This window comes from Panicum virgatum, chromosome 6K, assembly GCF_016808335.1.
Source record: "Panicum virgatum strain AP13 chromosome 6K, P.virgatum_v5, whole genome shotgun sequence".
NCBI classification, from domain to species: Eukaryota; Viridiplantae; Streptophyta; class Magnoliopsida; order Poales; family Poaceae; genus Panicum; species Panicum virgatum.
The window spans coordinates 41,287,559-41,303,563 of record NC_053141.1 but is presented as its reverse complement, the minus strand read 5'-3'; the positions used below and the strand labels follow the sequence as shown (position 1 = coordinate 41,303,563).

Below are 16,005 nucleotides of genomic sequence, written 5' to 3'. Positions count from 1 at the left end.
GACCGGGTTTCAAACCATGGTGGGCTTATTAACCCAATGACGAAATGACATGGAATTGATTTGGAACGGCTTGGAATAATTCTCTTGATCCATGTCTGGAATTCTTCCCCACCCGGAATGAATCCTATACAACCGAACAAAGCCTAAGGCGAGACTTGACTCCTGGAAATGCTGAAGAAAGATGCGAGTCGCAATGGCTCCCAGCTGCCATTCATCTTCATGCTGCAGCTCTACATGCTGCTGGTTGTTTCTTTGGTTTGGTGCGTACCTACGCTAAGTTAGAGAAGAACTGCAAATGCTTTAAGGCCTAGGAGAGGAGGCCCTGTAATAATGCACAGTTTTTGTACATTGTACCTTTTTTTAGAAAAAAAGATGTACATTGCATTCTGTTATCGGCATTTTTAGAAATGTTCAGAAGATTCTGCAGGCTTGCAGTGACTGAGTGACCCATGCATTTGCCTTTTAAAAAAAAATGCTTTTGCATTGCTCACCACCACTCAAGGCTCTTGTTTTCACTACCGTTATCACACAACGCTTGTTTTAATGATATGTCGGCTGTTGCCAAAGATCTCGTTGCCAAATGACAAGTAGGAATTAACAACGCTTAGGTCAGTTCACAGTCCCCTAAATGCGGTTCAGACAATGTATGGGCCACTGTCCGGGAAACCAGTCTTTTTATTGAACGGACAGCTTTGTGGTTCATGATGGGTTTTATGATGACAGTGTTAACTAATGCTGGTTAGAGTATTCAGTTGTCAGTTGCACCCCGCTGTGGTGTGTCTCTGTGCTCTGTACCCTGAAGCTGCCCCCACAGTCCCCTGCCCCAATTTCATGGGGGCATCAGCATGCCAAGATTCCCGAATTTATGGATGACAATGCCAGTGCATATTGCGGATCGAGTTCTTCAGACAGATCTCATCATGGCTAGACCAAACAGCAGGGCACAGCGCCACCAGAATTGGCCCACCCAACACGAAAAGAAGCGAAGCGCAGATCAGTTCATGATCGACCTCCCCAACCAGCAGGCATGTCTACCCAATCATTCGGCTCTGCACTCTTCCTGGCGAGCACACGAGCTTCGAGTTCTGACACACAAACCAAAGGAGAATGACGGCGAGCACGCGCGTTCGATTCACTCGTCTTATTTTCACCTCCTCCATCTTTTCATCGCCCAACTGGAAGCATCGAAAGAACTCACCATCATTACTGGAATCTAAGAATCGGAAAAGGAAAAAAAAAAGAGGAAGAAAAAAACAGAGACAGATTGCAAGAACTGATGTGCCTTGTCAAGCCGTCGATGAACACTGCAAAGTCAAAAAGGCTAAGAGAAAGTGTGGCTGGTGAGAAGTAGCTGCCTTTCATGCTACAAATTGCGGGTTTTGCGTTCAGCTTGGGTGCAGTGCAGCAGGAGCAGGAGCTTAGTTGCATCCAAAGCAGAGCTAGAAAGTCTCGTAGCATTTTTTTTGTTTTCTCCTAAGAAAAAGGCTAATGATATCGATGCTAGTTTGTTTAAATATCCATTCACGATTTGCTGGGTGTGTTCCATTCGAGACGGCCTTTGCAAGCCCTAATAATTCCATCCACTGACATGGGCCGTCCCGGTGGATTTGATATTTTGATCTCGACATGTACACTAGCATGTTCACATAGGTTATTGCGTGCCACCACAGCAAGATGTCATGGTGTTGCTGTAAGCCTGTAAAAGGAGTTAACATTCCCGTTAGAGAGATGAGAGAAACAAATTAAAGAGAGTATCATGGTGAATGAGCGGTTTTAAGTGGTTTAATCTTGTATCTTTTGATGAAATCATTTAGGAATTGATGTTTATGTCGTGATGATAGTATGGCATGTTGGCATGCATGATGATATGGCACAGTATGGCCTGAACACGAAAGAGTGAGCTGGGTGAAGGGACCCAGTGGCAGATCATGCTGCCCTGCCCATGCCAACCAACTCCAATTTCATGTCGTCGGCAGGCGCAGCTTGCACCTCTGGATCTGATCCCCAGCAGCAAGACCCGGAGAGAAATCATGCATGAAAAGAGGCAATTTGCATGGACCGTGGACACATGATTTTGGATATACTAACATCTGTACCATAAACAAAGATAAGAAGTGTTTCTTGTTCAGAAAATAAAGAAACAACAATATAATTAAAAACGTAATATTTCTATGTATTTTTTATGATTTTTTTTCGAGAACGTGCAATACAAATGTATCATTAAGACCCACTGTTGGTTCAGGCTATACATTCCACGGACAAGGCGTAGCACAGAGTGCTATAGCTACTGACATCAATTCGAATTCAAATACGGAGACATGGACGGAACAAATCTTATACATTCTAATTAATGGTTTGATCTTGTGTTCCATACTTAGCAATAAGCATTTTGGAATAGTAACAACCCAAATCTTTGGTCATTAAGCTGGGATCAAAGAAAGGAAATGCTCAAAGGCGTGCTAAAAAAAGAACAATAAATTGAAAAGTGGACCTCACGTGCACTCCTTGCTGAGCTCACGTGACGTGACACGGTGGCAGCCCCTTCTTTAGTTCTCCCGGCAAGGCAACTCGCCAACTCCGCCCCCTAATTCCGCGCCAATCTTTTAACCCCCGCCCCTCCGATAAACCCCGAAGAAATTGACTACTTCTTCTCAGATCCCTGAAGAACTTCACAAATCCAAATAGCCCCGTTCGCGAAGCAAGCCTTCCCTGGAAACTTTCCAATTAGGCCTCTAAAAGAATCTGACCTTGAAGTTGAAGTCCCTCCCCGCCCCCGCCCACACCTCCCCGGCCGGAGAAGACCCTGATGCCGCTGCGGCCGGAGGCCTGAGGTTGCAGATGGGCGGGGTGACTTCCTCGGTGGCCTCCAAGATGGCGTTCTTCCCTCCTAACCCGCCGTCTTACGGCGTGGTCGACGAGGAGGAGGAGCCGCCGGCGGCGGCGGGTGCCGCTCAGGGGACGAATTCTGCGGCGGCGGCGGAGGATGCGTGCAAGGTGGTAACGAGGAGGGTGGTGATGACGGGCGTGCGGTGGAGTGTGGGCGTGGAGGCAAGGCGGGTGCGGACGCGGCGGGGCTCGGAGATCATCGCGATGTACGTGCGTCGCCCCGGGGCCCGCCTCACCGTGCTCTTCTCCCATGGCAACGCTGCCGACCTCGGCAATATGCACAAAATCTTCGTCGAGCTCAGCGCACGCCTCCACGTCAACCTCATGGGGTAAGTGCTTGAGGCGCTCGTGTGATTGACTGATTTCTCGGGTACTTTTGACTCTGTTGGGCGAGCAAAATAACTGCTTTAGTTTTTATACTGGATGAAAATGAACGATTTTTTGGGGTGTAATTGATCTTATGAGAAACTGATCAGAACATGTTCTTTCTAGAAGGCCACAATCTGATCTGATCATGGTTTGATCCTTTAGAGTGGGCGTGCCTTCAATCCTTGATTGATTAGATGAAGAAATGGTTTTCTTTTGCTTGTTTCTGTCGTTTTCTGTGTTGTTAATGGTTTTATGTTTGATTGGTGAAGTGAAAATGATGGATATAGACATATAGTGATCATACGGTCCTCCGTACAGTTATTGAGCGAGGGTGAAGTGGCTATTGCGATTTTGCATTGATGGCTTTCATTAGCTTTGTATTTCTAAATGGGGTACTGGGGTTTGATTTCTTGTTAAAGATATATCATGTGCAACTGATGCTCCTGATTCTTGAAGTTTTGAGAATTTGAGCGTGTTACTTGGCTAAGATTCAATTTTCCATCGATACTTGGCAGAACCGTGTAAATTTTGCTGCTGCTGCTGCTGTAGCAGAGTGTATTTTCCTAATATCCTTTTTCCATTTTACAATGAATTAGTCAAACTTGCACCTGGACAACATTTGATTCTTTTTTTTCTTTTTTTAGTCTCCACTTAAAAGCTAAGCTGTTAATGATGCTTTTCTGGTCTAACTATCCATTTTTTTCTCGAAACTGGCATGTTCAAAGGTTTAAAAACTCGGCCGGGTGGGGAAAGAATGTTCAAAGGTTTCAATATGTTTCTATGGTTGTTTTCCACTGTGTACTGCTGACAGAAAACTAATCATTGGTCAACAGTTTAGAAAATAGTGCGCTACAGTTTACTTGATATCGTTGCTTGTATTGCTCGGTTAGCCTAAAAGATCTGCACTGTCTCTGTCTGTCTGAAGTTGGATTGCCAACTTGTTTATATGGGCCACTGTCACTCACGTCAACAGTAATTTGATCTTTCATGGGATTCGCTTTGTACACGTTTCCTGCTCAAGCAGTATATCAACTTAAGTATCCTACATCATGTTTACTTATTTATTTGCTATTGAGTTAACTATTTGGCTACACAATGATATACTCAAGTTCATAGGAAAACAGACCCCTCTTTATGCCCTGCAAATTACCCTGGCTTTTTAAATCTTTCGCTCTATCCAAGGATCAAATTAAGTTGGGAGCGGGTCTGTAGCAACAATACCCAAACAAATGAGCAGTTAATTGGATGGATAGACTTTGCAAAGCAGAACACGGAAGAGTGTTCATTCCACTACATACTGTTAGGTGAAAGTAGTCTTAGTTTTTTTGGTATTTATGTTATTCAAAAAATGCTTACACAATTTGCAGCTCTATTATTTGACGATAACATACCATCATGGTTGAACCTTGCACTAGGACTCTAGGAATTTTATTCTTTGACATGACTGTAACATGCAAACTAGAAATACTCCAAAAGAAAGCCACACACCTTTCAATTCTCTCCTAAGGTATAATACCCCTGGTAATAACTGGGTACATGTCCACACTTACCTATTACCAGAAAAGTGAGACAAAGAGAGTGATGGGTAGGATCAGTTAACATAACAAGGCTAAATTAATTAAAAACAGAAATATTGTTGAAACATCTTTTTTTTCCTTTTATGATGGTTAGATAAATGTCAAGGTTACTTTGAAAGGGCATGGCATATCACAGTGTCACCAAAAGTTCATGAGATACTATATTGTGGTTTCCCATCATGCATGAGCTGAAATCAGGAAATAGCACTAGATAATTGACTCGAAATGCACAAAACTTCAGTTTATTTAATTGTAATCGAATGGAGAGCCAAACTCAAGAAGCTGCCTGACCTCCATAAGCTAATAACCATTTTAACTCGCTCCTTCTGTAAGACAAAGTCAAAGAGAGTTCAAGTGCCTCCTGCATCAGCTATTTATATTATTTTGTTGGAGTATGATCCCAAAATTTATTCCAGATTTAGTTTCCAGTGGCCACAGCTTAGAGTAGACTATTGCTTGTATGTACATGTAGAACAGACATTCATATTGTCTATTGCTGTATTACTATTATGTGTGAATAGTTTTATGGTATGGTCATTTTCATTGATGTGAAGATGTTGATCATGCTAGCTTCTTTCTTCGTTCTTGCTAATCCAGTAGTTCAAGTCCTTGAAGCCTTAGCAAGTTCTGCAATCATGTTTTTCTCGATGATTTAAGCGGCCTGTCTTAAAACAACTTCATCATTCTTCGCAGGTATGATTACTCTGGTTATGGGCAATCATCGGGCAAGGTAATATCTTAAAATCTTTATCCTTTTTTCGAAACTAGTGGTCTAATCTGACCATGTCACCTTCAGTAGAGGGCCAACTCACAATATTATTGTTGGCCTTTCTTTTCATGAAAGAGGCCATGAAACTTATTCCTGCTCGAGGGAGTTTGATTCAGGGGTTTAATGGTCTGAGCAGTTCGTTTTTTTATTAGCTGCTTCTTTTTAGGAATAACAGTATACTGACAAAACGTTTATTGAAAATACATTTTCAGCCAAGTGAAGCTCACACCTTTGCGGACATAGAAGCTGCATACAAATGCCTTGTGGACGTTTACGGGACTAGGGAAGAAGACATTGTTCTGTATGGTCAGTCTGTTGGCAGTGGACCAACCCTCCATTTAGCTGTTCGTTTGGATCACATAAGAGCTGTTGTTCTGCACAGTCCGATACTTTCTGGTTTGCGTGTCTTGTATTCTGTGAAGAAAACATACTGGTTTGACATTTACAAGGTTTGCTTCACCGACTAAAGTATCTAAGATAAGTAATTATCACTCTGTATATGCTGAGACTTATTTCCTTTGCAGAATATTGACAAAATTGCCCATGTGAAATGCCCGGTTTTGGTAATCCATGTAAGTCATCTGTATACATCCACGTGTTACAATTCTTCTAATAGATTTAGATCATTCAGTTGGAGCATTTTTTTCCTTTGGTTTTCAGGGCACAAAGGATGATGTTGTTGACTGGTCCCATGGAAAGCAGCTCTGGGAGCTGTGCCATCAGAAGTATGAACCTCTGTGGATCGAGGGAGGCGACCATGGTAACTTGGAGACATTCCCCGTGTACACAAGACATTTGAAGAAGTTCCTGTCAGCCATAAAAAAACTGCCAGCTGAAAAAGAAGCTGCAGCTGAGAGTGGAAAATCGCCAGCTGAGAACAAAACACCATCTGATGATCTAGCTATTTCCGAGGTTCCTTCCATGATCTCGCGAAGGTTAGAACACTCGAGGAAGACGGAACATGTGGATAAACGCAGACGAAGCACTGGCTACAGAGAGAAGGCGAGATCCAGTACAGACAGGAAAGAAAAATCTAGGATGAGTGTCGACTGCTTTGACAGGATTGATGAACTTGAGCAAACAGAAAAGCCAAGGAAAAGCTTTGATAGGTTGGTTCTCTCTGCTTCTTGTCTTACACATCATAATTGCATTTCGGGATTAAATGAAGTATATAACATCAATTTCTGACTTAACTTAGCACAGCCTAATTTTGAGCAAATACAGAAGGTGCTGCGCCTTTTCATTTATAGCAGCGGGCAAAATATGTACGGAGGTCAACTCCCTAACCAAAATTTAGACTCAATTTACTCCCCCGAATATTTTCAATTGGTCCAATTTACCACCTATTGATATTTATCATTTTTATTTGTTCACGTACAAATTGAATTTTAAGTTTAAATTTTTTGAGTGGATAGAGAACATGAAGCCTTATGTTAAAAAGTACATTGAGAATTTTTCATGATTATTTTCATAGGTTAAGATTTACTACGAAATTGATCATTGAGATACAATTCTGCATGAAAACTAATCATAAAAAATTCATGATGTATTTTTCTAGCACAGGGCATCATATTACAAGTCACGGTGTAAAATTTGAAATCAAAATTCCACTTGTACGTGGAGAAATAGAAAGGAGAAATCCCAGTAGGGGGTAGATTAGATCAATTAAAATAGTTTGGTTGAGTACATTGAGTACATTGAGCTTGAGAAAAAAGGCTATGTTGTCGAGTACATTGAGCCTAAATTCTGTTCAAGATGTTAAGCGGGCAAAGTGGATTGGTGAGGGGAGCAAAATGAATTTTTTTCGACCTAAGAAAGAAACGAGAAAACAGGGAAAAGAACACAGAAACAAGAAAAATTCAGTATACATTTTTCTCCCCAATCGACACACAGTCATTAGCATTGCCTAGGTTTTCCCCTTACAAATTAATATTATAGTGAAAAGGTGACTAAATTCTTTCGAATTGACATTCTCATTATTTTTTGGCAGGATTGGAGAGAAGATTAGATCGATGGGTCTGTGCAATGTGGATTGCTTCAAAGAGCCTTCGCATAGCACTGAGCCTTGCCGTGGTCATTGAGTGGATTTCTGGTTGCTGTCAGTATTCCCCCCAGTTTCTTAGATACTGGTTTGTGTGCTCCATGTGATGGAAACCATAAGATGTTCACGAACAGTAAAGAGAAATATAGCACGACCTTTTGAAGTTACCTTCGGATTCTTTGCTCCTATACGTTGGTAGAAACTTGTGAACACAGCGCTGTGATCTGTACAGATGGCTGTTCAGTTATCAGCAAGAAAGATGGCTTGGAACAAGTTAATGCAATACAGTGGAATGGATGACTTTGTTTCTGTTAAATTGGTTCAACGTAGACATTTTCCTTTTTTAAAAAAAAAAAGAAACCACTTCCATCGGTCACGGAAGTAAGGGGTCTTTTTAGTTGGTTGGTGTACTAATACCACCAATGTTTGTCACGATTTCTTGTTAACTTTGACTTGACTAGGGTTAGTTTATCAAACTGTTTGTCACACTTTTGCTAGTCTAGGGTAATTTTGTCACAATTTTAAATTTTCTAATCCACTATCGTGCAAAGCTAACCTGATAGAACTTGTCTAATGACGTGGTCAAACAAGAGGATTCAGATCCTCTGCAGTCGCTTCATCTGCGCCGTTCCTCTGTGATCCAACAGCGACCTCGCCTATTCCCCTTTGCCATCGACCATCGTCTTTCTTGTCTCCTCGGGCGTCGTCGTCCCGAGGGCTCCCCGCCTGGGCTTGGCTGCGGCGGAGTTTAGCCGCGAGGCCGCGCTCCTATCCTTCTCCTCGTGCCCGATGGCCGAGCCTCTCCTCAGCTCCTCGCGCACCCGGCTGCAGCGGCCGCGCCTTCCTCCGCGTGCGGCCTGCTGCGGCGTCCGGCGTGGGCCACCTGCTTCACCCACACCGGATGGAGCTTGAGGAAACCGATTCGGCTCATAGGATCCTGAATCCATCTCAGTTAACTTGTAAATTCGAGGAAAATCACTGTATCGTATTTCGATTCTGGTCTGTGCTGTGCCTGCTCCACCACGCCATCCGCTACAGCGCCCAGTCATTCGAGTCTTCGAGACCACCGACTCACTCAGCATCTCCAGGACCACGACGCCACCATCGAGTTCTACTGGGCGCCGATGCTCGCCGAGTCCAACTTCCGCCGTCGTGCACCGCGTCGGCGAGTGCATCATCCGAGGTGCGCCCATGGAGAAGCACTCAAGGTCCTGAGCTTGGCAAGCGCGTCGGCCACCGCGGCCAGAGCCTGCGCAGCTGCGCCTCCGCCTCCTCCGCCATCGCGGTCGTCGCGGCCGCAGCGAGCAAGCAAAGTTCGCCCGACCTCGCCTTCAGCCACCGACCTGCTGTGCGCCGCTCCGCCCTCCCTCGCTTCAGCTGTCGCCCGAGCCCTGCTAGCTCGCCACCGATGGAGCCGCGCGCTTAGCGCCGCCTCCACCGTCGCGGGAACCAGATCCTCTGACATAGTTGAAACTACCTCCGAGGGACGTAAAACGCACATCTCCGTTCATTTCACATCCGACGACAACATCCGTGAAGAGCAGAATTCGTGGCTTGGCCTAGCCCAATAGGTGAGGTTTAGGGTACTTGGTTTGGCCCATTTGCAGACCTCTCGCCCCATCGCCATGGCCGCCGGTTGCCGGCGGAGCAGATCCCCGAGAAAGACCCCTTCATCACCGCTCTCGTCCTCCCCATCCCTCGTCCCTTCTTCCTCCCACAAGCAGCAGCCTCTCAAGCGTGGAGGTCGAGGTTGGCGATGATGGCTTCCACAACCCTTGTTTTGAGGCCAACGTCGTCGACTTCGTTCGTGGCCGCGCGCAGCCCTGACGACCACTGCTGCCAAGCACGCTCCAAACCAGAACTCCAGAAGTGTCTGCATCCAAACAAAGACTTTCAGATAGAAAGATAAAATTGCTTCAATTCTTTGGTTTGATAACAGAATTTATAGCAATTTGATGCTTGTGTTGGTGTACAATCACATGTTACAATTCCAATTCACATCAGTTACAGACTGAATTTAACATGCAATCACATGATTCACTGAAATGCACTGTAAATTCACATCAATTACAATCTCCAATGTGGACATTTGGCATGAGTTACCGCTTGTTTCTGCACAACTCAATTGAACAACACCATTACGCGAAGCCAAGGCTAGGGAATGCACGCAGCAGAGCAATGCAGGCCATCGAGATGGCTCGACGGGTGTGGTCTCTCGCCAATCGCCAGCGCTCGCTCCTCGTCCTCCATGGCTCGGCGGCGGCGCGGACTCACTGGCCTCGCGACCTCCGCGGCTCGATGGGTGCGACCTCCGCAGCGCTCGTTCCTCGTTCTCCATGGCTCAGCGGCGGCGCAGACTCACTGGCTCCGCGGCCTCCATGGCTCGACGGGTGCGGTCTCGGCAGCGCTCGTTCCTCGTCCTCCATGGCTCGACGGCGGCACGGACTCACTGGATCCGCAGCCTCCGCGGCTTGACGGGTGCGACCTCAGCAGTGCTTGCTCCTCGTCCTTCATGGCTCGCCGGCGTTGCTCTTGATTTCGGAGAGAACCCTGCCGAACCCAAGCAGGGGTGCGGCCCGACAGCATTGGGCATTGGCTTCTTCAAACGACATCCTCGCGCTTACCGTCAGATGTAAAAGGAACGGAGATGTGCGTTTTACCTCCCTCGGAGGTAGTTTCAACTATGTTAGAGAATCTGGTTCCGCCGTCGGGGCCGCAGAGAGCAATAAGCAGGAGAGGGGGACAGGGGAAGGGGAAGCCGCGAGCAAGTTCTGTCAAAAAAACGCGAGCGAGCCAAGCCAGCGTCGCGCAGGGAGCCGCGCACGAGCCATCTACGAGGTGCCGTAGAATTGCTGCTGGACGGCGGATTTGCGTGACTGCAGAGAAAGGTCAGCGACCCCCCACTGCAGGGGATCTGATTCCCAAACAAGCACGGTTTGGCTTGCTTGATCAAACAGAGCACTGCAGTTAATGGCCCAAGAAAGCTGAAAGCCCTATATCTTCACGTTCCGAGGAGAAAGGCCTGTTGGGCTCAGAGACAAACGACCGCGGCTCGTAGAAGCCCAGCCCGCTACACTACCTACACAGACAGATGGGTCCCACGCTGCAAACCTCTCTCAGCAAGTTTTCAACCCCGCGGGCCACGGCACCATCCACCGTCCATTTCATCATCGACCGTGGTGATGCGCAGCTCGGGCTCGAGCGCTTTCTAGAAGCCTCCTCTCCTTCCTCCTCTCCTCTTGGACCCGCCCGCCCCGCAGCGCTTACATAAACCCTAACCCCCCTTATCCTCTCCCAGTCCCACTCCCTCTCACCCCCGAAACGTTGGCGCGCCCTCTCTCCCATCTCTCAGCCCCCCGAGCGTTGGCGCGGCAGCTCGTGAGCATACGAGTTCTCTATCTCCCATGGCGCCGGCGCTGAGCGGGACCCTGGGCGCGTCGTCGGTGGCGGCGCTGCGGCCCCGCGCGGCGAGGGGGGCGCCGTCCGCCGCGAGCTCGGTCGCGCCGCGGGGAAGCGGGGCGGCAAGGTGCCCCAGAGGGGTCAGATGGGAGGCCGAGAGGAGCAGGGGCAGAATTGTCAGGATCAGGTGCGATGCAGCCGTCACGGAGAAACCCGCCGGGGAGGAGGCGGCCGAGGAGAAGTTCGAGTACCAGGCGGAGGTGAGACATGGGCACCGTGCGTATTCGTAATTTGTGTGGAATTTGTCAAATGGTGTCTTTACGGCTAGGTTTTTTTTAGGTGGATTAATGTGATAAGGCTACCTGACAGGAGTTCGGCAGAATTGTTGCCAAATTTGTATGGCTGAGATTGAGTCTAGCTTTAATTTGTGTGAACGCTGGTTACTGAAACATGTGTGTTTGTTTCTGTTTGTGTTGTGTATGTGTAGGTGAGCCGCTTAATGGACTTGATCGTTCATAGCCTGTACAGTCACAAGGAGGTATTTCTCCGGGAGCTCGTCAGGTTCGTAGCTCTTTCAGACTTAGTATAATTAAATTTTACAATTATCCATTTGATGCCACGAATTCATGATTTATGAGTGCTATTTATCTGGATTTCTACACAGTAATGCCAGCGATGCATTGGATAAGTTGAGGTTTCTTGGCGTGACTGATTCTTCTTTACTTGCTGATGGTGGCGAGCTGGAAATAAGGATTAAACCTGACCCTGATGCTGGAACAATTACTATCACGTAAGTTGCTGTTCTTAGATATGTGCTTGACCGTGTTCTTAAAACATGCTCTGGTAGCACTGTTTGCTTATTGGTTATTGATTACTACAGTGATACTGGTGTTGGGATGACCAAAGATGAGCTGAAGGACTGCCTTGGTACGATTGCTCAGAGTGGCACCTCAAAATTTTTGAAGGCCCTCAAGGTGCAGCGTCGTTCCTTCCCTTTCCATTCTGATACATCTACATGTTTGAAATAAGCTTTTTGTGTGATTGTTTCGTTGCTAATGCGGGATTATTTTTTCTCCTCAGGAGAACAAAGACCTTGGGTCCGATAATGGTTTAATTGGTCAGTTTGGTGTTGGGTTTTACTCAGCTTTTCTTGTAGCGGAGAAGGTATGAAAGTATATCTTAGATGGTATCTTCTTTAAAAAGTTTACATGGAATAACACTTTAGTTCTTTTTGCAATTTGCATGTGAGCTCAATTTGTTACCAAAGTTAACATTTTTTTTAAACCACATTGCAGGTTGTGGTGTCCACTAAGAGCCCAAAATCAGATAAACAGTATGTGTGGGAAGCTGTGGCGGATAGTAGCTCCTATGTCATCAAGGAAGAGACTGACCCTGAGAAGATGCTTACACGTGGAACTCAGATCACTCTCTTTTTAAGGGTATGTTCCTGATATTGTCATGATATAGCTAGATTTTTCTTTTTCTTTTTTTGGTAACAGAAATCTTACATTCTTGTTACTTTTGTAGCCTGATGACAAATATGAGTTTGCTGACCCTTCAAGGATTCAAGGCTTAGTGAAGAACTACTCTCAGTTTGTGTCATTCCCCATATACACGTGGCAGGAGAAATCAAGAACTGTTGAGGTGGGTCTTGCTGTTTCTCTTGGCTATACAGGTCCTTTGGGGCTACTACCATATGTTGCCTTTTTTATTTTATTGCACTGATGCAATCTTCTTGACTGACAGGTTGAAGAGGATGAAGAGCCAAAAGAAGGTGAAGAGGCAACAGAAGTTAGTCCCCCCCCCCCCCCCCCTCAATGGGGCTGCTTGTAGTTTTTCTTACGTTTCTAGAGACCTTGCACCTTTTGCAACTAATTGAGATGCTTGAATATACAGGGTGAGAAACAAAAGAAGAAGAAGACTATTACTGAGAAATACTGGGACTGGGAGCTAGCTAACGAAACAAAACCCATTTGGGTAAGTGGTACTTGATCATTGCAACTTGTTCATAATTTGAACCATGTTTTCCTGGTACTTGCGGGTACTCTAGTCTCCACATTGACAAATCTACATGAGGTACTAAGGTGAAGAAAAGGAAATAGATATTTGAATTCTATTCCATCTGTGCAGATGAGAAATCCAAAGGAAATCAAGAAAACTGAATACAATGAGTTCTATAAGAAGACATTCAATGAGTTCTTGGATCCTCTTGCCCACACTCACTTCACAACAGAGGTTTGTTATTTTGTCAAGCATCACTCTGTTAAACACTTAAGCTCACTCACATCGAATGGTTTCTAACCTGACCTTCTGTTAACAGGGTGAGGTAGAATTCAGGAGTGTTCTGTATGTTCCAGGAATGGCGCCCCTTAGTAACGAGGAGATAATGAATCCCAAGACCAAAAATATCCGGCTATATGTCAAAAGAGTCTTCATCTCTGATGACTTTGATGGTGAACTGGTACGTTATATAGCAACACAACACTAACAGTGCTTTGGTAATTGTTTTCTAGTATTCATTAATTAAGACAGGATAAATTATTGAGTCCGATATGTATCTTGCAGTTTCCAAGATACTTGAGCTTTGTCAAAGGTGTCGTTGATTCAAATGACCTTCCCCTCAACGTTTCTCGTGAGATTCTTCAAGAAAGTCGAATTGTAAGTTATGGGCAAAATGCCTGTCAGTTTCTTACTTCAAAAATAGAGATTCTCAAGATTATTTTACTAGAGATAGAGATTTATTTTACTAGAGATAGAGATTTATTTTCTGCGCAGATAATTGGAGATATTTTGTTTTTTTTCCAGGTAAGGATTATGCGCAAGCGACTTGTCAGGAAGACGTTTGATATGATTGAAGAGCTTGCCGAAAAAGAAGATAAGGAGGTACAACTGAACCTCTGTTTTGCTACCACTTATTGTGTTTACTTTATGTTAAAACTCTTCAATTTTTTCTGTAGGATTACAAGAAGTTCTGGGAAAGCTTTGGCAAGTTTATCAAGCTTGGTTGCATTGAGGACACAGGAAATCACAAGCGCCTTGCTCCATTGCTGCGATTCCACTCTTCTAAAAATGAGAGTGATACGATAAGCCTTGATCAATATGTGGAGAACATGCCTGAGAGTCAAAAGGCAATATACTACATTGCCACAGATAGTCTACAGAGCGCAAAGACTGCTCCTTTCTTGGAAAAGCTGGTCCAGAAAGACATTGAAGTATGTATATGAATAAGCAGATATGATTACGAGTAAGAGCCGTTCTTTCTTCTCCCATTGCTCTAACTCAGGATACTCGTGGTTTTGTTATTTAGGTTCTCTACCTTATTGAGCCAATAGATGAGGTTGCCATTCAGAACTTACAAACCTACAAAGAGAAGAAATTTGTGGATATCAGCAAAGAGGATCTGGAATTGGGTGAGGAAATGCTCAAGTTGGCTCAGACTGGCTATTCACTGTTTGAATATTTGCATGAGGTCAACTAATCTTAATCTGAATTTGTATTCATAGGTGATGAAGAGGAAGAAAATAAAGAAACAAAGCAGGAATTCACTCTCCTATGTGACTGGGTAAAACAACAGCTCGGCGACAAGGTTGCTAAGGTCCAAATATCAAAGCGTCTAAGTTCATCACCATGTGTTCTTGTATCTGGCAAGTTTGGTTGGTCCGCCAACATGGAAAGGTAGGATTACTATTCAGTTGTGCAACAAGATCATTAGAATCGTTAACTGTTTCCTGATGTACATTTGCCCAAAATTAATAGGCTCATGAAGGCACAAACACTTGGTGACACGTCAAGCTTGGAATTTATGAGGGGGAGGAGGATTTTTGAAATTAACCCCGACCACCCTATTATCAAGGATTTGAATGTAAGAATAGTTATCTGCGACTCACCATTCAATAACAATCGATATGCCCATGCTACTTAATATAACAGTAACTAATATGAATGAGAAACAATTTTTTGGTAGGCTGCTTGCAAAAATGAGCCTGAAAGCACAGAAGCTAAGAGGGCCGTCGAGCTGTTGTATGAGGCTGCTTTGATCTCCAGTGGATATACTGTAAGTGCAATGAAAACAAAATACATTTCTTAACTCCAAGGTCATAGAAAAATCATTTACTGATATGTTTGAATATTTGTTTACTGGCGATGTCCAGCCGGAGAGTCCAGCAGAGTTGGGTGGCAAAATCTACGAGATGATGGTGATTGCCCTCGGCGGTCGATGGGGGAGGTCTGACACAGAAGAGGCTGAAGCAACTACTACTGGCGAGGCCAGCGCGGAGGCAGATTCATCTGAAGGCACCGTGACGGAGGTGATTGAGCCTTCAGAAGTAAGACCCGAGAGCGACCCGTGGAGGGATTAGTGAGTTCTCTCTTGGGTATCCTTTGTTGAGGCTAGATATTTAGTTGTGACAGGGGGTAAAATAATAATTATGAGCAAGGACATTATTTGGTTACAAATCCTTTTATACGGGTTACTGCCATGACAATTTTTGTAGTTGTAGACTTGCCCGCCAATTCCATTTAATATTGGATGGAGTAGTGGCCTTATCAATAAAGAATGAAGATCTATAGCATCACAAAGTTATGATGTCCCTCTATATAAAGCAAAGTCATATAGTCACCCGCGCTGCCCACATTGCATTTCTTTTTTCATTTTGTATACTTCTACCGACAGATATTCGTATCAAGATCAGAGCTATTGTATTCTTGACTTCAGTTATGAGATGCAGTACTAACGATGAATTAGGTAAAAAAAATGCACGATTAGCACGAGGAAGCCATTGCTTGCTATGATATCTTGTTTGCCTGAGCTGCTTACGCATCACGATGGAGGACTCCTTGTCCATCCTCTGGTTAAAAATATGCACGATTAGCACGAGGAAGCCATTGCTTGCTATGATATCTTGTTTGCTTGAGCTGCTTACGCATCACGATGGACTCCTTGTCCATCCTCTGGTTTAATAAAA

The 16,005-nt window shown here is 44.9% G+C and overlaps 2 protein-coding genes across 2 annotated transcripts; both read left to right on the top strand.

Annotated features, from left to right (window-relative positions):
• The first annotated feature begins 2,571 nt into the window (after positions 1–2,571).
• On the top strand, positions 2,572–7,958 carry LOC120712715 (alpha/beta hydrolase domain-containing protein 17A-like). Its single transcript, XM_039998575.1, has 6 exons — positions 2,572–3,215; positions 5,526–5,562; positions 5,814–6,050; positions 6,126–6,173; positions 6,262–6,710; positions 7,592–7,958. The coding sequence occupies exons 1-6, from the start codon at positions 2,839–2,841 to the stop codon at positions 7,680–7,682; spliced, it is 1,239 nt and encodes a 412-aa protein (XP_039854509.1). The 5' UTR covers positions 2,572–2,838; the 3' UTR covers positions 7,683–7,958.
• A 2,969-nt stretch (positions 7,959–10,927) lies between these two features.
• Positions 10,928–15,623, top strand: LOC120712713 (heat shock protein 90-5, chloroplastic-like). The gene is made up of 19 exons (XM_039998573.1): positions 10,928–11,301; positions 11,529–11,602; positions 11,706–11,831; positions 11,922–12,015; positions 12,122–12,205; positions 12,337–12,480; positions 12,569–12,685; positions 12,788–12,832; positions 12,938–13,018; positions 13,172–13,276; positions 13,362–13,502; positions 13,607–13,699; positions 13,847–13,924; positions 13,999–14,253; positions 14,349–14,451; positions 14,545–14,716; positions 14,798–14,903; positions 15,006–15,095; positions 15,193–15,623. Exons 1-19 carry the CDS (start codon positions 11,047–11,049, stop codon positions 15,397–15,399), a joined length of 2,370 nt encoding a protein of 789 aa, XP_039854507.1. The 5' UTR covers positions 10,928–11,046; the 3' UTR covers positions 15,400–15,623.
• The last annotated feature ends 382 nt before the right edge of the window (positions 15,624–16,005 follow it).